This window comes from Saccopteryx leptura, chromosome 5 (genome assembly GCF_036850995.1).
Source record: "Saccopteryx leptura isolate mSacLep1 chromosome 5, mSacLep1_pri_phased_curated, whole genome shotgun sequence".
In the NCBI taxonomy this organism is placed as follows: domain Eukaryota; kingdom Metazoa; phylum Chordata; class Mammalia; order Chiroptera; family Emballonuridae; genus Saccopteryx; species Saccopteryx leptura.
Window position 1 is genome coordinate 68,196,720 of NC_089507.1, and position 24,201 is coordinate 68,220,920.

The 24,201-nt window shown below is 36.7% G+C and overlaps 1 protein-coding gene across 5 annotated transcripts in view; it reads left to right on the top strand.

Annotated features, from left to right (window-relative positions):
• PTPN13 (protein tyrosine phosphatase non-receptor type 13) overlaps positions 1-24,201 on the top strand; it is a 213,712-nt gene that overhangs the window by 102,940 nt on the left and 86,571 nt on the right. For all 5 annotated transcript variants that reach the window (XM_066387091.1, XM_066387092.1, XM_066387093.1 and 2 more), the window contains 5 exons: positions 11,048-11,143; positions 12,151-12,244; positions 18,820-19,039; positions 21,919-21,993; positions 22,112-22,286. In XM_066387091.1, coding sequence (XP_066243188.1) covers positions 11,048-11,143; positions 12,151-12,244; positions 18,820-19,039; positions 21,919-21,993; positions 22,112-22,286 — 660 coding nt within the window. The remainder of the gene's footprint in view (positions 1-11,047; positions 11,144-12,150; positions 12,245-18,819; positions 19,040-21,918; positions 21,994-22,111; positions 22,287-24,201) is intronic.

Here is a 24,201-nt window from a genome sequence, read left to right on the forward strand (position 1 = left end):
CGCTATTTTGAAACTGCTGACTTGTACTTCCTAATCCCTTCATCTCTTTCACCCAGTCCCCCAAACTCCCAGCTAACAACCATCAATTTGTTCTCTATCTATAGTTTGCTTCTGTTTCGTTCACTTATTTTGTTGTTTGTTTGTTTAGAGTCTACATATAAGTAAAATATATGGTGTTTGTCTCTCTCTCTCTGGAAGGAATCTGGGTACCACTTAAAACAAACATCTCATTTTGAGAGGCCCAGAGTAAACTAGTTTGCCAAAGCAGATGCATAATTCATAATGGCGCTGTATTAGAATGCAGGTCTCTTGAGTCCCAGAATAAGATTTTTTTCCACTTCTATTCTGATTTAAAACAGAAACCAGATACTTTGTCAGGAAAATTTTACTACCAGAAAAGGTGGACATTCAGCTAACCACCTAACGAACCCTTTAAGTCTCTAATTAATAAAATTATATTATTTTTAAGTACAGAAAACCACGATAGCAATATGAAAGGTTCATAGTGAGGCTCTTGTGGTTCTTTCTACAGTAAGCCACACTGGATGGGGGTTGAGGTGGAGCTCCATTGAGACACATGCTGGGTAGTGTTTTGTTGGGGCTTTACTGAGGTAGGCTCTGTAAGATGACTATCCTGTAACATCGAGATAAGGGAGTAAGCTATCAAAAAGCAGTGGTTGGCATTGAGTGCTCTAATTTCTTTGTGAACAAAATAACAAAGTTAAGAACAGAAAAGATCCCAGGACAGAAACCATAGTTGAAGTTTAAAAATCATAAATACAGGATTATTACCATGATTATTAAGTTAACACAAACTTTCAGATACTTCTCGATATACACTCTTCTATTGCTTTATTCTTTTCATTCTACTCTTTTCACCTCACCATGGGACTGTCCTATTCTATCTTCTCTTCTTCCTTGTTCATAGTATTTTCTACTTTCTCTACTTCATCTCAAGATCTGAGACACTTGTCTGTTTTCTAATAGGAGTATTTGTTGTCATCTCTCTTGTGATGTAATGACCACACATTTCCTATCCATTGCTCTGTGGGTTGGCAGCACATTCCTGATTATGAGGCACTGACTTGGAACCAGTATTGTGAGTACAGTACTATATGAACAGCACTCCACGCCCTGGGTGGGGACCATGAATAGCATTTTGCTTCCAACAGTCAAAACTCCTCTGTGTTCTGTATAATACTGGAAGGGGAAGTATTAAGAACAGATATAATTAAGTCTTACAAAAGTGACTATTGTTAAATATTTCTTATTTAAGAGTTTTAAGTCAATCTATTCTACATCAACATTAAATAGTATTTCCTGTCTTCCAATGCTGTGACTTCTGGTCTTGTCTAGTTTGCTGTTCTGTGACTGCCCTGTGAACATAGCTTAAAGTTTGTGTTCTGCAGCTGGAACATGTAAACATTCAAGTATGTGAACCTGTTCTCATTTTTGAGATACCTGTTGTTTCATTTCCAAGAGAAGATTGAATTTGAAAGTTCACAAATTTTTTTTAGTTATATTTAAGAAAAGCAAGGGATGGATTCATGAATGTTATGGTTTCTCATGTAGGATACTTCTAGTGACATTTTATGGAGAGAAAATGTTTTCAAAATATGTATACCTCTTTTCTAATAAGCAAGGATTTTTTATGATGTCAGTCAAATATCACATGTAGTTTAGATCTTAATGATTTAATTATTGTACTATTAAGATACAAATATATTTTGTATTTCCAAAGAGCACACTCTAACATGATGGATCCAACACCTCAGGCAGAAAGAAGCAAGTGTCTTTACGTCTCCACAGAGAGGAGTTGTAAAGAGATTTATCTTTTAGACCAGCATTGTCTGATAGAACTGCAGTGGAGGACATGCTCTGTGTACAAATTACAACTCAGTAGTTACAAGCCACATGTGACTATGGAGTGCTTGCATTTTGACTAGTGCAATTGAGGATCTGAATATTTTAATTAAATTTACATACCTACATGTGGCTAGTGGCTGCTGTATTAGAATAGTGCAGCTTCAGACCACTCTTATATAAAGTTAGTTCAGTATAAAACAGTAATATTTAATTGAGGAAATACTGGTTTGAGAAGAGGTAGGCAGTAAATTATTTTTCAGTTAAAATACAAATGAGAACAGACATTTAGTTTTTATGATTTATCCAAGGGGAAAAAAGGAAATTGCATTTATTTATTTATTTATTTATAAGTGATGAGAAGCATCATCAGCTCATAGTTGTGGCACCTTGGTTGTTCATTGATTGCGTTCTCATATGTGTCTTGACTAGGGAACTCCAATTGAACAGTGACACCTTGTTCAAGCCCAATGACCTTGGGCTTCAAGCCAGCAACTTTTGAGCTTAAGCCAGCAACCATGGGGTCACATCTGTGATCCCACACTCAAGCCAGTAACCCTGCGCTCAAGCTGGTAAGCCCGCATTCAAGCTGGCAACCTCGGGGTCCTGAACCTAGGTCCTCAGCATCCCAGTTCAAAGCTCTATCCACTGAGCCACTGACTGGTCAGGCTGAAATTGCATGTTTAAACACTAAAGAAAGTTAAAAGGTGAAACTAGTAAAACTTTTCATTGTCTGTATTCATAGTCACATAATACTGATTTTGGAGTCTTCAGAAATCATAGATTACTTTGCCAAAAATGAGGGACCTAATTTTAATCTAACTCATACATAGTTAATTATCAATAACATAGACCCAATTTGACTTTGACACTTTCTGAGAAGTGTGGATTGATATGTTTTAAAAATGCTTTAAAATGGATCTTACTGGCAATATCATTGTGATTTTTAAGATCCAGCAATTTTAACCTCCAAAAATAGTTATTTATTCCAGCCTGGTCAGTGCCTTCTCTTTCCCATGGACTGTGGAAATGGCTTTTTATTTATTTTATTTTTAAAAAATTTTTAAATTTATTTTATTTATTTTTTCAGAGACAGAGTCAGAGAGAGGGATAGATAGGGACAGACAGACAGGAACAGAGAGAGATGAGAAGCATCAATTATCAGTTTTTTGTTGCGACACCTTAGTTGTTCATTGATTGCTTTCTCATATGTGCCTTGACTGTGGGCCTTCAGCAGACCAAGTGACCCCTTGCTCAAGCCAGCGACCTTGGGTGCAAGCTGGTGAGCTTTTGCTCAAACCAGATGAACCCGCACTCAAGCTGGCGACCTCGGGGTCTAGAACCTGGGTCTTCCGCATCCCAGTCCAATGCTCTATCCACTGCGCCATTGCCTGGTCAGGCGGAAATGGCTTTTTAAATTGATCTCTCAGCTACAGTTTGTTCTTTATTTCTCTGCCATACATTTCTTCTCTGCCTTCAGCCATTTCATAACTTTCCATCATTTGAGCAGAATAAAATTTTAGCTCCTTGTAGATTGTGGTGTGTGAGGCTCTCCATGACTGTCTCTTGGGTCTCGTCTTGGAGCACTTCCCATGCACACTGCATGCCACCACCATGTACACATCCTCTCTGTTTGTCTCTATCCCCCCTCTCCCCTCCCCCTCCCTTCCTGCGGGCAAGTTTACATTTCTGTGCCTTTATTCACACAGCTTTCTGCCTTGAGACTGTCAAGGCTCTTAATCATTGCCTGGTTCAGGAATCTTTCTCTCAGCTTACCAGTTTAGGATGAAGGCTTATGTTTTTCTTTGAAATTATTTGTTTTGGAGAGCTTGTTTTCTCTCCTGTAGGACATCAATTATTTGGCCTAACCTAATTCATAATTGTATCTTTAGCATCTACACATAATAGGTACTCACAATTGCTTGTTAATCTAAATTGAGTATTGCATTGTGGCTATCATTAAGTGTTTAGTATTTCAGATATGGGATACAACTGTATTCTCTGATGAATTATCGTGAGGAGAAATCCACCTCCTCCTCCTCTGTTTTGTCTAAGAGAAAGTCACATTCTGTCAGTCATGGCTTGACTGACAATTGATTTCCTTTAGAACTCTGTACTATTAGAAAGCTTTACAAGGGCCAGTGAAGCCATAACAACAGAGGATCCTGAAAGATGCAAGAATAGAGGTACAGCCAGTCCAGATGCAAGTCAGGACCCAGTTTTGTGGTTATTACACTACAGCGAGACCCCCCTCTAGAGAAGACTGGAGGCTGTTCATTCTTTTTGCCATTCTTACACTGCACAGATTGTCCGCCTATAAAGAATGGTTCACTGAGCATTTCTCCATATATTCTTCCTCATTTATATATAGTCATACTTTCATAAATTATACCCCTGGTTAAAATTTTTACTGATCATGTCTCGCTCTCAAGGAACTTACAGTATACTCTATTCATATATTCTGCAGCATGGTATAATATAGAATGCAGCAGACTCCAGTGAACATCTAAAGGTACAACATCTAATCTCGAGAGATTTAAGTCCTTGCAAAGAAAGCATAGAGGAAAACAGCTCATACATGAATACATAATGTTATTCTTTTTGTTTCTCTGCTTTATTTGAAAGTTGAAATGTTTTACTTGTTAGAGTCCATGACCTTAAAAATGCAATGTTTTAAAGTTTCATACTTCTGAGCTACAAAACCAGTCATTTTGTACATTTAAAAATTGTGTCTGTAATTTGAATCGTGTATTAAAGGTAAATAAATGCCAAGTAAAAAGTGATTATTTTATTCTTGATGTTGCAGTTGCCTGAATCTAGCTTTTTGCATGTTACTTGTCTGAGCTTGAATATGTGTCACTTGTAAATGGGGTTTTTAGATTGCAGTTTGTGCTGGCTTAGATTCCTGTGAATATGAAAATTATAGATTTGAATTTCATTTGAAATAGTTTTACATAAGTTTCAAATATTATGCAAATCCTTATCATCTCCTTAACATTAAAATTACAGTGTTCGTGATCATATGCCACAACTTTATATGTTTAAAGTATGTTAAGTAGTGGTGGAAATCATGACTCTTAGTTGTCAGGAACTCAGGACAAAACATTTTAGCCTGTTAAAAAGGTGCTTTTTATTGTTACTATTTAAGTGGAGCCAATATGCTATTAGAGCTGAAGTGAATTTTGTTTAGAGAATCAGATTACACTTAAAAAATAATAAAATGTCAGGTTTTTATACCTTGTATTTGACAAAAAATATACATCATATACTCTTAGTTATAGAAGATACTAATAGAAATTAAAAGATAGTGTCAAAGTATGTATGATAATGAAATCTCTATAACTAGACTTCTATCCAAATGTTAACTCTTTAAACCATTCTTCTCTAATTCCTATTCTTCTCACCACTATTCTACAAAATCTACTTTGGAGAGAATGTATTTCCAAATGGTCTATGTGTTTATCTACATATGTTCACACACACCCAATTTGGTGCTTCTGGTTTGGTGATATGTGTCCAAGCTGATTTTACTCTCTGATTTGGTTGTTTGCAGTTATTATTTCTACACTAAGATTCTTTCCTACTACTTCATTTTCATATCTGCAAACAAAGTGCTCATTGGAAGTCACAGAAGGAAATTGTCTAGTGAAATGATGAATAATTATGAACATAAATGGAACCTAGTACATTGATTTGTATAATATAGGCTTCCTTGAAATATATATTTACTAGTTGAGATAAGAAATTTGCAGCCTGACTGGGTGGTGGCGCAGTGGATGGAGCATCGGACTGGGATGTGGAGGGCCCGGGTTCGGGACCCGGAGTTCGCCAGCTTGAGCACAGGCTCATTGGGTTTGGGCGGGGCTCACTGGCTTGGGCTCAGAGTCGCTGGCCTGGGCAGGGGGTCACTTGGTCTGCTGTGCCCCCCCCCCCATTGGGGCACATATGGGAGAGCAGTCAATGAACGGCTAGGCAGCCATGGGCAGGAGTTGATGTTCCTTGTCTTTCTCCATTCCTGTCTGTCTGTCCCTGTCTGTCCCTCTCTCTGGCTCTTTCTGTCTCTGCCACAAAAAAAATAAAATAAATTAAAAAAATAAAAATAAAAGCAATCCATTTTTTTCTCTTAAAAAAATGGAGATAAGAAATTTGCAAACCAAAAGTTAGATATTGAGTGTAAATTTTTACTCCACAAAAGGCAAATAGATTCAGTTCTTCAGTTGTAATAATGAAAGCTTAAATTTTGAAAGTGTGTATTTACAGATTCTTAATAGGTCAATTACACATGATTCAAGAATTTTGGCATTCAAAAATCTTTGTAATTATGCATATATAAATTATATATATAAATATATATAATTATATTATATATAATTATATTTAGCAATGTCCCTGTTTACAAAAGAGTCTAGCACTTTCTAATTAAAATAATATTCACTAGGTTTTGTTGATGTTGGGAGATGGCCATGTGAAAAATATATTCTGTTTTCTTGTCTGTTCACACGTTTTCATAACAAAACGTTTGGTTTTTTTAATTACTCAGTTAATACCACTTTCCTGGGATCTAGACCAAATCTAAAATGTTAGCTAATATTATACATTTAATGTGACATCTGAATCCACAAAAAGAATAGTTGTTAATAATGTTAAGACATCTCATGGAAAACTAGGGATTACCCATTTGCAGACCAGAACAGAGGAGGAAAACTGTTCTCTTTTAGTTAGTGTCTACTGGATACCTTCATGTAGGTCATCTCAGAAAGCCAATAAATGTTCTTGCCCAAACGATCTGTAAGCATGGAAAATGTGCTGTTCTGTGTATACCAATAATGCAAGATACTCAAGGTAAAAGACATGTAATTTTATAATGATTTCTGAAATGGTTAAATTTATTATTTAATTCAGAAATAGAAAGCCTGCCTATACTTACAAGGGCTAACCTTTTTTGTAAGCATGAGTAAGTAGTAAATTTTGGCTCAGAACTTTAATCTGATTATAACTTATAAGCATTGGTCTTATAAGCATGACTTCAATAATAAATATTGCCTGGGAACTTTAATCTGGTTATATCTGCCATGCCATTACATGAAAGGAACGTAGCTAACAACATTTTAATAGATCTATTTTAGAATATAGAAGCTCACAAAAAAGATTCTTACTACTTTAATTAACATACATACCCACCCCTGCCCCAATCTTAGGGGGAACAAATGTCTTCTTACCCCTAATATTTCTTCTGAGCTAGTCATCCAGTTTGTTTCAAGAGTGCTAGAGCCCTATTTCTGTGAAACATTAAAATGTCTTAAGGCAGTTCCCTTTCTGCCCCAGCTGTGGTATTGTGAGCATTTATAAACCAATAGTTCAGCAAGGGAAGATGATTTATTGTTGTGTTTTAAGAGGGGTCATCAAAGTTACCTTAATTTATCTTACAGAATTTAAGTATGAAAAAGTTTACTAGTGTTGTCAGAGTAAAGAAAAAAGAAAGCATAGGCTAGCAGGAGAGAGGGAATATGGACACATAAAATAAGAATAACTATCAAGCACCAGCAAAGAATGAAAATTGAAATTTATTTACTATCTTACAACCACTCTGCAGAAATAGTTATGAAACAGTAAATTCATTTAATATGGCATATGAAATTATTATTGTGTGGTATAATATCCAAGTGACTGAAGTTTTCTACTTAAGGCATAAGTCTACTTAAGTAGACTTCTTGTGACTTATTTATCTTCATGAGGTAAAAGGAGATTGCCTCTCGCATCTGGGCCCACTTGCTGGCCTCGTTGGCTTTTCTGCCCTGTATGTTGCAATGTTGGGCTTGTAACTTGGTCAAGTTACCTTGGGAAAATTCCTCCGAAATCTTAGCGTGGAAGGTCTGTAAAAATAAAACAAAAAATTCTTTGGTTACCCTTGAAAAAAATAATCCTTCTTCCTAAGTAATCATTTAACTATGTTTATTAAAGTTAAGTAGTATTAAATACATCTGCAATCCTGTCAAATCACATTAATCTCAAACCGGAAGATTTTTTTTTAATTATGTTTTCCCGTCAGATTCCCTGTGGTACAGTAGAGTCGTTTTTGAAAGAACACTGGTAAATACTTGGATTTTCAATTCCAAAACTTTTTCTATTTATTATAGTATTATCTGATCACTGTATACAAAGCTGGACAAAGGAGGCATCTGCTATATTATTCCTACTTCTCCAAGTCAATGACAAAGAACAATTAATTCACAGCTTCTTCTGCATCAAGTCCATAGCCAGTCATTTATCCTTCTTCTCCTCTCCTTTATTTAAAGCTTTGTCTCAGCAAGATCTCCCAATTCTTTCAGCCATTATTTGAATCCTGGTTCTACAAGCCTGATTGTCATAGTGCCATTTAACTATTTCACTCATTCATCTCTTTTTCTTTTAACAATCTTTATTGAACAGTTCGTAGCACAAGGAATAATTCATTTCTGAAGTCCTTGTTCTCAAGTTTGCAAACTAGAGAAATCGAATCCCTTACATACCTTGATTATGTGCTGCCATACATTCTACATCATTCCTCAGATCTAGGCGTTGCCCATGATCTGCTTTCTCTGGTGCCAAGAAAAATCCACAAAGCCATTCTGATTGGTTCCAGTACAATTCATGCTTTGTAGCCTAATCTAAACTTCTCATGGCTACGTAAAAGCTTTCATGTGGTTTTTACTGACTTACCACATTCTTCACAGAATTTCTTGACTCTTTCAAACTCCCAGCTAAACAGGCTCCCAGGAAGTGATTCACTTTTTATTATCTGGAGTAAGTCACCTTTCTGATATGAGTATTCTGGAATTCCCTCTGAGGTTGTAGTTTTACTTTCCCTTGTTCGTCATTGCTTTCTCTTAAGAAGAAAAGGATCTTTCGCCTTGCCAAACAAACCATCCCACGTGTGTGGGGTTTTTATTCCATCTCTTCCTGTTTTTCTCAGCACATTTTTTCATCAGTTTTCCTTTACAAACTTAATCTCCTCCAATCTACAGGGCTGTTATCAACTGCTTAAAATCATGCTCAGGCATTCCATTCTGCCCAAAAGACCCTTATTACTCATTCAGTCTTTAAAAAAAAAGTTTCTTCTTCCTCAAACCCCTAAACTAATTGAAAAAGTAGTGTATACTCATTTTCCCAATTCTTTACTAGCTGGTCCTTCTTTAACCCCTTCTGATTTGGCCTTTGACTTACCTGTGCAATGGAAAAGCCCTCTTAAAGATCATCAGAGACCTTTGTGTAACACTTATATTAATCTATTCATTCATCCACTCATTAATGTTCACTCAGAAGATATTTATTTTGTGATTGTTAGCAGACACTTGGCAGATACTAGAAGTACATCTAAAAACAGACACTTTTTTGTCAGAGGGTTTGTAATCTAGGTAGAGAAAACAAGTAGAGAATTACTATGTGGAATAGTTGCAACTAGTTATGTGTAAAGCAATATGAAAGTAAGAAAAGCATTGTCCAACTCAGCTTTTTGGTGGTCATGAAAGCTTTTGTGTTGAAGTTAAGGTTTCTCTTAAAGAGAAATTAAAAAGTACCCAGGTTTAAAAAAAATGGAGGGGGGCAGCATTTCTAGCAGAGAGAGTATCTTTAGGAAGGAACCTAAAAGTTCATATGCTTTTGGTTATAAAGTTACAAATTTGTCATGGGAGTACAGAATTTGGTGAAGTGTGTGGCTATGAGGCCATTGGGACAAGGGTTTTACCTCTGTTGCGTTTTTAAAGTTCTATTTAAGTGTTTGTGTACGTGTATATTTTGGGGAGTGGGAAGTAGTTCTATACTTTTAATCTGTGTCTAACAAGTGAATCTCTGACTTTACAGTATCAAGAGCCACTGCTATAAATGTAGATGAAATCAGGTTATAAAAGGCTTTGACTATCAAGCTAAGAAGTTTTTAATTGCATCTTAAAGAGTCTAGTTTGAAGAAGTTTAAGAAATAGAGCAATATGGCCCTGGCCAGTTGGCTCAGCGGTAGAGCGTCGGCCTAGCCTGCGGAGGACCCGGGTTCGATTCCCGGCCAGGGCACACAGGAGAAGCGCCCATTTGCTTCTCCACCCCTCCGCCGCGCTTTCCTCTCTGTCTCTCTCTTCCCCTCCCGCAGCCGAGGCTCCATTGGAGCAAAGATGGCCCGGGCGCTGGGGATGGCTCTGTGGCCTCTGCCTCAGGCGCTAGAGTGGCTCTGGTCGCAACATGGCGACGCCCAGGATGGGCAGAGCATCGCCCCCTGGTGGGCAGAGCGTCGCCCCCTGGTGGGTGTGCCGGGTGGATCCCGGTCCCGCGCATGCGGGAGTCTGTCTGACTGTCTCTCCCCGTTTCCAGCTTCAGAAAAATGAAAAAAAAAAAAAAAAAAGAAATAGAGCAATATGCCCAGATTTTTGTTTCTGTAAAGTTCACTCTCTGTAATGTAAATTATAATATGAGATGAGCAAGACTGCAGAAAGCAGAATGTAGGACACACGAAGTAGCCCAGGCATGAGAGGAATAGTGACATGAGAACTATGGTGAGTATGAAGAAGAGCAGGCAAGTCAGACACATTTTGAAGGTAGAATTTAGATTTTAGTGAGGCACACACTACACAACCCTACACAGTTTCCCCCACTCTTAATGCTTACTCATCTTATTCTGGTGGAACTAAGCATCCTATCTTGAATTAATTTTTTACTTCTACATTTAAAATTTGAACCTGGGACTGTGGCTTTGTATTTTCTGTCCCTTATAGCATCTATTGGAGAGTTACATATAGTAAGCATTCAAAACTGGTTGTTAATGATGATTTCCATATAGCATCTACTCTGTTGTAAGATCTTTGTGTATATTAATTAATTTAATGTGCACCACAACCCTACCAGGCGTACACTATGATTACTCTGTCTTTGCAGCTGACGATCAGTCACATGCACATTAAATTATCTGCCTAACATCATACACCTAGCAGTTAGTGAAGCTGAGATTCAAACCCATGCAATCTGCTGTTAAGAGCCCAGGCTCTTAACCAGTATGCAGACTGCCTCAAAATTGGAATTGCATTGTTTAAATACCATCCAGGGATTTGTAAATTTAAAGCATTATATAAAATGTTCTCATTTCACAAGAGTAAACATGGTATTTGATTTGTATGGAATAATGTATTTGCTTTCTAATGTTTTTTTGTTTTATTCCTTTTAGAACCAATTCGAAGATACAAAACTTACCACAGTGATATTTTTAGTACCTCCAGTGAAAGTCCATCTATTATTTCCTCTGAATCAGATTTCAGACAAGGTGAGAGCCATGTCAAGAAGCCAAGTGTTTTTAAGAAATCATGATTGCTCTTTTTTTCAGTAGGGTTGAGATTTGAGGTGGCAAAAGAATAATTTTATATAAGATTTAAAATTATTGATGAAAAGCGGCCAGTTACTCATTTTAATAATATTATAGGGGCTTAATAGCAGTTTCATCAAATAACAATGTAGTTATTTTCATAATATAGAAAATAACTTATTTTCTTTAAAAATAACATGACTTAGCCCTGTCTGGGTGGCTCAGTGGATGAAGCATTGTCTCAGTGCCCTGAGATTGTGGATTCTATGCCTGTTCAGGGCACCTTTGAGAAGCAGTCAAACACAACTAAATGAAACAACTAAGTAGAAAAATGAGTTGATGCTTCTTTCTCTCTCTCTCTCTCTCTCTCTCTCTCTCTCTCTCCCGTTCTCGCTCTCTCTCTTTTCTTCTCTCTTTCTGTCTCCCTTCCCCCTTTCTCTCTCTGTCAAATCAAAGGAAAAATTAAAAATAAGTAATAACATGACTTAGCTGTAGAGTGTAATGACATAGTTATCAATTTGATTATGTGAATATGATTTGAGCCTGACAAGGCAGTGGCGCAGTGGATAGAGCATCGGATTGGGACACAGAGGACCAGGTTCGAAATCCCGAGGTCGCCGACTTGAGCGCAGACTCATCCAGCTTGGGCATGAGCTCACCAGCTTGAGGGTGGGATCATAAACATGACCCCATGGTCCCTAGCTTGAGCTCGGAGGTTGCTGGCTTAAAGCCCAAGGTCACTTGCTCTGCTGTAGCCTCAGATGCCTCAACGAAGAATTGATGCTTCTCATCTCTCTCCCTTTCTGTCTGTCCCCATCTGTTCCTCTCTCTGACTCTCTCTCTGCCTCTGTCAAAAAAAATATATATATATGATTTGAATATGAATCTGTGTCTGCTAAATGCTTGAGTTTTTAATAAGATTACTTCATGTTCTTTGTGTTATTATTCCTTTTTTCATTTACAATTAGTGAGAAAAAGTGAAGCTTCAAAGAAGTTTGAATCCAACAGTGGTCTCACAGGAGTAGATGAAACTCCAACTCAAGGCCAGTCACACAGACCAAGGTATGTGACATGAAAATAATATATTCCAGTGACAGGTTTGTTTGACTTTTAATTAGAATTAAGTCAAATTTTTTAAAATTATTCTATTTTCTTTGTTTTCTCCATTTTCCTTTTCCTTTTCCTTCTCTTTACGTTCTTACAAATTTATTCAGTTATGTGAAAGACATTATACAGGGTGTCCGTAAAGTCATGGTGCACTTTTGACCGGTCACAGGAAAGCAACAAAAGATGATAGAAATGTGAAATCTGTACCAAATAAAAGGAAAACTCTCCCAGTTTCATACCTATTCAGTGCAGTTCGATGTGGGCTCACGCACAGATTTTTTAGGGCTCCTTAGGTAGCTATCCCATATAGCCTCTACAGACTCGTCACTGACTGATGGCCTACCAGAACGGGGTTTCTCCACCAAACTGCCAGTTTCCTTCAACTGCTTATCCCACATAGGAGTAATGTTATTCCTATGTGGTGGCGCTTTGTTATAAACGTGCCGATATTCACGTTGCACTTTGGTCACAGATTCTAATTTAGCTAGCCTCAGAACACACTGAACTTTCCTCTGTACTGTCCACATCTCTACTGGCATGGCCATGGGCTGCTCCGCTGTATACACGGTGTTAAGTCATCATCTATGCATGCACACATGCTGCCACATCATCCTACAGAAACTGGGAGGGTTTTTCTTTTATTTGGTGCAGATTTCACATTTCTATTGTCTTTTGTTGCTTTCCTGTGATTGGTCAAAAGTGCACCATGACTTTACGAACACACTGTAGTAGTTTAAGTGTGCGTTATTAGAATCTTAAAATTAGAATTGGCTCTGATGTTATAGTATAGTTTGTGCTTGATTTTGCAATTGTCAATGTGACTATAATATAACTTATTAACAGGAAATTCTGAAGCATGGCATTAAACATTGTGTAAGAAGATAAAGAATAATACCTTTTTGAAGGTTGAACAGGTTCAACAAGCAAAATTTTACCGAGTATTATTTGTTGAATGAATAATAAGAAGGTTGCTACTAAGTAACCTGTTCTTCAAAAAGTTAATTATTCACTACATTTTTCCTGGTTTTAAAGAGGTTCTTGTAAGTTTTTTTAAGTCCAATTTGGGCTATTTAGATACTCAGCTTTTATATAAGGTTATAAGATGTTATTGTTCAGACTTATAGCTATGTATTGGTTTACTTTGTTTTAACTGAAAAGTGTCAAGGCAGCAGTGAGTATATTGATGTGTATTTTTTTTCATGTGTGCACAGGTCCCTTATATGACCAAAAGTATATTGTTAATGTTAAACATTAACAATAACAAAAATTTAAAATTTATAATGTGATGCTAGAGAACCAGAGGTTGCTTCAGTATTTACTCTCACACTATGGGAATCCTTTTAAATTCATTATCTCAGTGTGTTTAATTCAAGTGCCACCGTGTACAAACAAGTCACTTGGAAATTAACAAAAACTTGCCCCTTAGCTAATTAATTCTGGCAGACACTGTTTTACACCCGTAAACTATTAATAGACCAGGTAACCCTAGCCATGTGATTAAAGGTTTCAACTCCAAGTAATTAAATACATTGCACTAAAATTATCTTTAATATTCCAGTTTCTATTAAATTGATGTAATTTTCTTTTCTCTCATACCTTTTTAAATAGTTCATGATGTTTTATTTTACTTGAGGAAAGCTCTAGTAAGTATTTTATTTACCTGAAGTGATGTTGTATTTGCATAATAGCATTATATTACTATAACCTCATTGTGGTTATAGTAATTTAGACAAAGACAGATGTATGCTTGATATTGCACAGTTTTCTTAAAGAAGCAAAAGTGTTTGCGTATGAACACCAGTAAGAAGCAGATACTGAATTGCACTGAGCTCTGTGTTGAATTAAGGAAGTCACTCTTCTCTATATATGTAATTTGGAGAAAACATAAAAATAGTTAATATGATGCCCTCTTAGTTTGATCAAAAGTAGGAGTAGTAAAAACAACTAGAAGAATTATTGGCATTGTTTGTTAAAATTGATTGGTTTTGTAGTCAACTTGTTAGTCATATAAAAACATATTCCTCCTAATAAAATTACATCATTTTGTGTGTCTTATATCAATTTTCTTGAGAAGGCACCTCAAAAGTATCAAGGTTATGAGAGTATCTCAGTTTCGACTGTTCCCAAGTTTTATATAGGAAACTGACATTAAGGCCATCTTAGTTCTCAAATCATGGTTTAGTCATACATTATATTCTATTTCACACTTTGAAGGGAAAATCCCAGTGTGCTGTTTATAATACACGTGTTGGATAAAAGATATAGGTGAAAGAAAAATATTTCAAGAAGTAGATTGTTAGGTCTGTGTACATGTTAAATTTAATGCAAGATAATCAACTTTACTTCTTTTAGAATAAGACTACCCATCTCTTTTATCTGCCCACAGAAAAACACAACCAAAATACTGTCCATATTTCTTATTGAGGTGCAGGATTTTCTGACTAATGTACAAAAGTTCCTGATAATATTCTTAACTGGCTGGTACACAATGGGGAGATCTGGTTTTCTTCTTTAGGTCACATTTGTGAGATCTCTAAATAGAGTTGTATTTAAACATGTTACATAGTTCTTTATAAAAACTTTCCATTCCCTTTAGCTAGAATGAAGTGGAAAAACAGATCCAGACAGTTCTATTGATTTGTAAAACCGGGGGTGGGAACAGATTAACAGGAAATTATGAGTCAGATGCCACAGAATGAGTATTTTTGGATTCTGAGCTATCAAAAGTGTCTTTCAGTGATCAAAAAGGATATTCAAAGCTGTTTGCCAGAGAGCATCACTAAGTTTTTTTCTGTGTTAACTTTTGAAGTACAGTTTATACATAGTACAATTCCCACTGCTTCTATGCCTTTCTGTTTAATGAGGTAGCTTTTTTTTTTTTCTGACTCAAACAACCTTTTTATTCATTCCCAAATGATTCAGATTTTCTGAGTTTTTGTTTGTTTTGTCTCTTTGTTTGTTTTCTCACTCACACTCTTCAGTCATTCTGGGAACTTGTACCAAATGATGTGTTGAAAGAGATAAAATTATAGTCTTTTGCTATCTGTTGTTTGTAGCTCTGGTATAAAATAATTTGACAAGAAAGCTAATATATTTGATGAAAAATAACAGGTGTGAATTAAAATGTATAGATTCAATTTCTTTTCATTATCTTTGACTCCATTAAGTGAGATTCACGAGTCATAAAATTATATTTACTCATTTGCTCATCAAATGTTTGTTCAGCACGTACCGTGTAGGGCCCTTGTAGATACTGGAAATAGAGTCCTGAACAAGACAAAAACAGTCCTTCAGGGGTATTTCTGCTGCTTAGAGATAGCCAATAAACCACTGAAAAACAAGTAAATAATGCACCATTAGATAGTGATGCTGCTTTGGAGAGAAATAGAGCAGCCTAAAAGGATAGAGAGTGCAGGGTATGGTGTCCACGTTCTGTGTTACATAGGCAGGATGGTCAAAAGTGGTATGTCCTAAAGTAATATTTGAACAGAAAACTATTTGAAATGACGAAGTGAATTATGCAGACAAAAGGAACAGGAAGAGTAGAGGCCCTGAGGTGAGAGAGATCTGTTGTGTATTAGAGGAATAGCAAGAAAGGCAGTGTGGCTGCAGCAGAGTAAGTGAAGGGCAGAGCGGATGGTAACCCACACCCGAATCACATCAGACCTCAGAAACTGAGGTGAGCATTTGGGATGTTATTCTGAGTGTAATGGGAGGCCATTGGATGGTTGAAAGCATACAGAGCCAGAATCTAATTTACATTTTAATGGGATTATATAGATCTGTTCTGTGAAGGGTAGATTAACAGGAGTAGAAGACCAGTTAGGAGGCAATTATAGCACAGCCTGTGAGATGGACATGGCACAGGTGTTAGTGACAGAGAAGAGTCACGTACAACTATCTTTAAGGTTCTGCATTCAGAATTTGCTGCTTATTGAATGTAGGTTTTGCAAGAAAGAGGAATTAAGAATGACTCCAAGTTGTTTGCTAAGCAACCAAAGAATGATTGAAAGAAGGGTTGGATGTCGGAAAAATGTATCAAGAATTTAGTTTTAGTCTTATGAGGCTAAAGATGCATATTAATATCCAAGTCAAATTCAGGGGAGAGACTGAAGTTATAAGAACATGAAAGGAAATTAAGCCCATGTGACTAGATGAGATATAGGTATGGAGTGTATAAGGAGCTTAGAACGACCTGAAGGTCTGAGCACTGTTGTAGTCTAACATAAAAGAAATTGGAAATGAAGGCGGATCCAGCAAAAGGCATGAAGGAAGAGAAACCAGTGAAGCAGAAGGAAAATAAAAGAAGCATGGTTTCTTTTTCTTTTTTTGTTTCTTTTACAGAGACAGAGATAGAGATAGATAGGAACAGACAGACAAGAATGGAGAGAGATGAGAAGCATCAATCATCAGTTTTTCGTTGCGACACCTTAGTTGTTTATTGATTACTTTCTCATATGTGCCTTGACTGTGGGCCTTCAGCAGACCAAGTAACCCCATGCTCAAGCCAACGAACGACCTTGAATCCAAGCTGGTGAGCTTTGCTCAAACCAGACGAGCCCACACTCAAGCTGGCGACCTCGGGTTCTCGAACCTCGGTCCTCTGCGTCCCAGTCCAACGCTCTATCCACTGCGCCACCGCCTAGTCAGGCGAGCATGGTTTCCAAAAGTCAAATGTGTTAAGAAGAGGAAGGATTGAGCAACTATGGCATATGGTGCTTAAAGATAAAGAAAACTAAAATTGATATAATTCTTCCTTTAGCTTTGGTAACATAGATGACAGTCATTTTTGTAACCAGTTTTGGTGGAGTAATAAGGACTAAAAGTATTGGTCAGAGTCCAAGAAAGTGGGAGATAGAGATAATTTTTTTTCCTTTTCCTTTTTTTTTCACCCATTGGTTTTGAGAGAGAAGAAAGGAAATATGGGGAGAAAGGAGGAGAGAAAGAAAGATAGAGGGAAGCATCAACTTGTTCCACTTATTTGTGCACCAGTTGATCGCTTCTCATATATGCCCTTACCCTGACTCGAACTGGCAGCCTCGGGGTTGAGCCAGCACCCTTGGTACTCCAGGACAATGCTCTATGCACTGTGCCACTGGCCAGGACGAGATAAAATTAAAATGACAATTTTGAATATATTTACTCTAAATAACAGCAGGAAAATGGGATAGTCTAAAAGAGGATGTGGACCCAAAGGAGGATATTTTATTCTGTGTAGGAAATAGTGTAGCATGTATTTTTACACTAATGAGAAAAATAACCTAGTTTACCAGACTGTTGACGCATGTGAGAGGATAACTGCAGGAGAAGGGAAAGGGGTGCAGTCCCAGGCACAGTGGAGGTTTGGACCCTATGTAAGTGCAGAACACCCATCCATTATAACAGAAAAGAAGACGGAACATATATATGTAGATTTGGAAAGTTTGATGGTATAAGGATAAGGAAGTTATTTACTGATTGCTTCTTTTTCACCAAAAAAAGTGAGGAAAAGTCATCAGAGAGAGGAAGAAGAAGAGAATATGGAGCTTTGAAAAGAAAAGGAAAAGAAGATGATATAAATTAGTTCTCTAAGAAAATGAGTAGCCAGGAGTACTTGAGAGCCAAGTGAGGTCAGTCAACCTGGTTCTGCAGTTTCATGAGAGTTCAGGAATGATCATAATGGTAGGTCAGCCTTAGGTTTTAAGCAATGTAAGGGCAAGAGAGGAATAGCAGCCAGAGAGAAAGTGGTAGACTCGATGGGTTAAAATTCCTGATAGAGTCAATGAATTATTTGAAGAAAACTACTATAGGAATTGAGCTAGGAAAAAAAAGATATTATATAGGGGGAGGGTATTGGAGGATAGAAATAAGAAATTTGAGAGGTGGTGTAGTTATTGTGGATACCAGCATGACCGTAGGAGTAGATTGTCAGCTGCAGCGGAGGAGGCACTGTCAGAGGACCCATCAGTCTGTATGTACAGCCCCACCATGTATGATGCAGAAGTAGATGGGAAGAAAGACTGAGTCAAGCATTTAAATCATTAATGAATAAGGAGGGAGTTGGCCAATAGGACAATAGATGTCTGGAGCATAGCAGAGCAGTGAATGGTGTGATTTCATAGCATGTGCTTCAGGGATGCTGGGGACTATTGGACAAGGGACAGCAATCATCTGGAAGCTGAAATAAGTATTAAGGGGAAACTCAATCCCACCTTCAGGCCCACTAGTTCAGGACTATCAGAATAAAACAGCCCCAATATGAGAGAACTGCAGCAGAAGCAGTTTTAATAGGATGTTGAATGTTCAGAAAAGAGGTGGATGAAATAGACCTACCCACTAAAAGTGTGGACAGCATATTGTATCAATACATTACAAGTAGAATGGAAATGTTACTGCAACGGTTTTTCTGAGATGATAAAAGTAAAATTTGTTTAAATTATTGATTGCTTCATAAATTATTGATTTTTTATTTAACATGTTTTTCCTTGATTAGACTTAAAATAATTGTTTTCTTCCCCATTCTTATTTTTCTCCTCTCTTCTATATAACAGACAATATGAAACACCCCTTGAAGGCAACTTAATTAATCAAGAGATCATGCTAAAACGGCAAGAGGAAGAAATGATGCAGCTCCAAGCTAGAATGGCCCTTAGACAGTCTCGGTTGAGCCTGTATCCAGGAGACACAATTAAAGCTTCCATGCTTGACATCACCAGGGATCCTTTAAGAGAAATGGCCCTAGAAACAGCTATGACCCAAAGAAAACTGAGGGTAAGTTGATTCTCCAATTTTTGCATCTGCACTTAATCTCACAGGAAAATGTTATGCAAAGAATTTATAAATAATCTACAGGTATCCTAAAGTTACCTGTAGATGAAATTGAAATCTCATGTTAGTTTTCAAAAGTGTTAAAAAAAATAACTTACTGGTATTAAAATAAATATTTAGCTGTTTTTTATCATTTTATTTTAAAAATAATATTAGATGGGTTTAGAGTATTTTTATTGTATATTTTTAAAGTATATGTGTGATCTTTAAAGTCACCTGGCTTTTTTCAGTAATGCAAACTTTCTTTTGTTTTTTGGTGGTTGTTTTTTTAATGTAAGTGAGAGGGGGGGAGATAGACTCCTGCATACACCCCAACTGGGATCCACCCAGCAACCTTCTGGGGCCCATCTGGAGCCATGCTCGTAACCGAGCTATTTTTAGCACTGAGGCGAAGGCTCAACAGAACCATCCTCAGTGCCCTGGGCCAATATGCTTGAATCAATCAAGACATGGTTGTGGGAGAGGAAGACAGAGAGAGAAGAGGGAATTTGGGAGGAGAGGGAGAAGCAGATGATCGCCTCTCCTGTGTGCCCTGATTGGGAATTGAACCCAGGACATCCATATGCTGGTCAACACTCTACCACTGAGCTAACCAGCCAGGCTCTGTGAACTGTTTTTTAATATTAATAAATTTATTATCTCACAAACCAAGAAAGTCAGAGATAGACTTTCAGGGTTGAGTCAGAAGAATACTATTCTCAGAATTATGGCAATAATTTACTTTATAGTCATGTGAACTCCAACTATTATATCCTCATATCATACTAAATAGCATGGGCTTCTAATAATTAGCCACATATAAAGCATAAAAAGCACACATACATGCAGATCTTTTTTCTAAATCATAGAATTAATGCATAACTTTGGCTTATTAACTATTCATAAATGATAATCTATACCTTTACAGCATGCCACTAGTATGTGTCATCTCACTATAACCTGTGCTTTCTTACCAGGCAGCCAGTGTCTGGCTGTTCCAGAGACACTTTATCACAGCCATGCTTTATCAATGACTAGAGAACTACAGGTCATTAGAGGGTCACATAGTGGTGTGGGTTTTTTGTTATTGTTTTCTGAAAAGCGAAGGAAGAGTATGTTTTGGAGGCTGAGGAAGAGTACTAGTATTGGGAAAAACAGTTTCACAGTTGAATTAATGTCCTTTCCCAGAACATAAACTTTCAGTTAATTTTTTTCTATATTACTCTTGGTGCAGATACATTTTAACTAGTTCATACTCTGTTGCCTTAGTTGATCTGCATTAGATTCTCTGTTTCCTGTGTGGGACCATTCTGATTTTTCCTATTCTATTTCTGTTCTTATTTAAAATATATCCTATTGGTTTGTTGATTATTTTAAACAAGCCCTTAATGTTAAACTTTTATTTAAATGGTATCTGTCACATGTTCCACACACAGTTAATTGTGTAGAATTCCCACATCAAGCAACCGAATGAGCTATACAGGCAAATGCAAAGAAGAAACTAATAAAAGTGTAAAACCTGTTAGTTGAAACCCACACATCACCTGCCTTTGGCCTCCAGATTAGCTTTGCTTTTTTTTTACTTTTTGCCCATTTGGGCATAATTTTTCCATTTATTCTGATCCTGTTCCCACCTGGAGTCTTTTTTTTTTAATTGAATGTATTGAGGTGACATTGTTTCAAGTCATCTCCTCAACCAGTTCTTCCCTCTTGGCAGAAACCCTTGGATATACAGGAGGTTGAGGGAAACAGTAGATTGAGAAGCACTGAATGAAGTGTGAGGACTCCACTTTCTGCCACTCTTGAGTCCCCCAGAGCCCACCAGCTCCAGAGATACTATTTTCTTACTTGAAGCAGCAGTGGGGGGCAGAGACTATGATACTTATATTATCTCTACTTGTCACTATTTAGGATAAAAGAATACAGTGTCACAGGGTTCCAAGAACATGATTACAGATGAATATGTATATTTTGTAATCACAAAATCATAAAATGTATATTTTACAGTCACAATATTTTATATATTTTGTTTTTTAATTATGACTTGTTTTAAGACAAATTGAGTATCACTCTAAAACAGTGAGATTCTGTTCAGTCACTTCACATATTATCAATATTAAACCACATCCTCAATGAGCTTTTGATAACTCTGTTACTTACTTCAGCAATTAAGACTACTATTGGGTTTCTTTTTTTTTTTTTCTTTTTCAAGAGTATTGAGTCATTCTAGGGTCCAAAAAGTAAAAAACTTGTAAAACGGATCGGGAACCTTTTTGGCTGAGAGAGCCATGAACGCCACATATTTTAAAATGTAATTCCATGAGAGCCATACAACGACCCATGTACATTACGCATTATCCAATAAAAATTTAGTGTTGTCCTGGAGGACAGCTGTGATTGGCTCCAGCCACCCACAACCATGAACATGAACGGTAGGAAATGAATAGATTGTAATACATGAGAATGTTTTATATTTTTAATGTTATTATTTTTTTTTATTAAAGATTTGTCTGCAAGCCAGATGCAGCCATCAAAAGAGCCACATCTGGCTCGCAAGCCATAGGTTCCCGACCCCTGGTACAAAACAAGATTTTACATTTGACATCACTGTTAGGAAACAGAGCTGAGGACAAACTTCTGTTCACACTTAATGGAAGGCACCTTCCATTCTCATCCTTGATAAATGTCACTGTACTTTATTTAAATTTCTGCATTTGTTTCAGGTAACCTAGTTCTAATCAAGGGGCTTCACATGTAGGTTATTTTTATTACATTATTTCCTTTCAAGGAAAGAGGTAGAATAAGTTGTAAAAACTATTAATTTTACTTTATGTGATTTGCAGAATTTCTTTGGCCCTGAGTTTGTGAAAATGACCATTGAACCTTTTATATCTTTGGATTTGCCACGGTCTATTCTTGTAAGTAATCAAACCAATTTGTGTCTGTAGAAAATAATTTTATCCATAATTTAAAAAAAATCAGTTGAAATTCTTACAAAATCTAATAAATGCCTTCTTTTTTTTTTTTTAATTGTAGACCAAAAAAGGGAAGAATGAAGATAACCGAAGAAAAGTAAATGTAATGCTTCTGAATGGGCAGAGACTGGAACTGACTTGTGATACCAAAACAATATGTAAAGATGTATTTGATATGGTCGTGGCCCATATTGGCTTAGTGGAACACCATTTGTTTGCATTAGCTACCCTCAAAGGTACCAAAACACTTTAAATTCAGAAGACAAATGAAAACTTGGCAACAGATTGACTTCCTATACCTGTTTATGTCCAACCTTGTTTTGAGAAATAGTAACTATATGAGCACTCAGCATTGGACAAGTAGGAGTTAGAAACCTTCTTGTAATAAGGTGCACTATTTTAGTAATAGTATCTTTTTGCATATTCTGCATTGACCATGAAGATATTTCTTTAAGCTTTGACTTTATAAAAATAAATCTTAATTGTTATATTTTGGGGACCATTATATATGTCAATTGCCTGCATATGTGCTCTATAATTTAGTATCCTGCTAATATGAATTGAATATATAACAGGCCCCTATTTCTGAATCTTCTCATCAACTTCTTTAGCCTACTACCCTAAAATATACACTGTGTTTTTCAAAATGTTGTCAGTTAATGACTGAAAATAAGTCATTTCAAATATTTTTCCAGCATTCCGTCCACTGAACTCTGACTTTCACAACTACAATGGTCTCAATTCTCCCTGTTTCTCAATGAGAATTTCCAGAGCAATAAGAAGCTTTTTGGAGTTGGGTTTTAATAAATCTCTTTAAATCATTAGATTTTTAAATTACTCTTTAGTATTTTAGATTCCTATTTACCTCAAAATTTAACTTAGAAAGCTTAGACCAGAAAGTTATAACTGAAGTTATAACCATAAGTTATAACTGAAGGATCAAATCATCCTGAAAACCCTACAAGATCAGGATAATGTCATCTTTGTCATAAGAGAAATATTTCCTTCAATTTAGTTTATGGAATTCTATTCTTAAAAATTAATAGTTTGTTTTGTAGAGTCAATCAACAAATATTCAGTTAATGCCTACTGATGTTCTATCACTTTATTAATTATAATTTTACAGTAAATAGGTAATACTATCTAAATAATGATAGTTATTTAGAATTTCTATTTATAAAACATCTAATTTCTTAACCATTAAAGATAAGTCAGATTTTACTGAATAATCTCTTATTTGGAGGTAGGCAATAATACTTAAATGATGACATTAAAAAATAAAATTAGGGATGACATCAGAGTAATGGCAATGTGAGTGATACTCCTGATCTCTGCCCTTGTAATTTCAACAAATTGAACAACTATAACACAGCAAAGGAATCCCATGTGGGCTCACAAGCATGCCTGAAAGATTCACAAACCAAACGGTCTAATGGGAGAAATCAAATACCTTGCTACACAAGACAAAGATGTAGTTCAGAAAGAAAATGAAAAATCTCCAGAAAAAAAATCTCAAACACATGGAAACCTTGGAGTTAAATGATAGAGAATTCAAAATTGAGGTTCTGGAAATACTCAACAAGATGGAAGAAGACACCAATAGGCAACTTAATGAGCCCAGAGAACAAATTAATGAACAAAATGAATACTTTACCAAAGAGATTGAAACTTCATAAACAGAGATGAAGAACTCAATACATGAACTGAAGACTGAGGTAGCAAGTTTAACTAATAGATCAAGCCAGGTAGAGGAAAGAATCAGTGAAGAATTGCAGGAACAAAGGAGAATGGAGTGCAGAAGCACTCATAAGACAAAAGATTCTTGTACATATGAACATTTTTATCTTAATAACCTAATGGTAACCACACACAAAAAAGCTACTAAGGCCCAAGCCAGGTGGCTCAGTGGTAGAGCGTCAGCCTGGCATGCAGGAGTCTGGGTTTGATTCCTGGCCAGGGCACACAGGAGAGGCGCCCATCTGCTTCTCCACCCCTCCCCCTCTCCTTCCTCTCTGTCTCTCTCTTCCCCTCCCTCAGCCAAGGCTCCATTGGAGCAAAGTTGGCCCGGGCGCTGAGGATGGCTCCATGGCCTCTGCCTCAGGCGCTAGAATGGCTCTGGTTGCGACAGAGCAATGTCCCAGATGGGCAGAG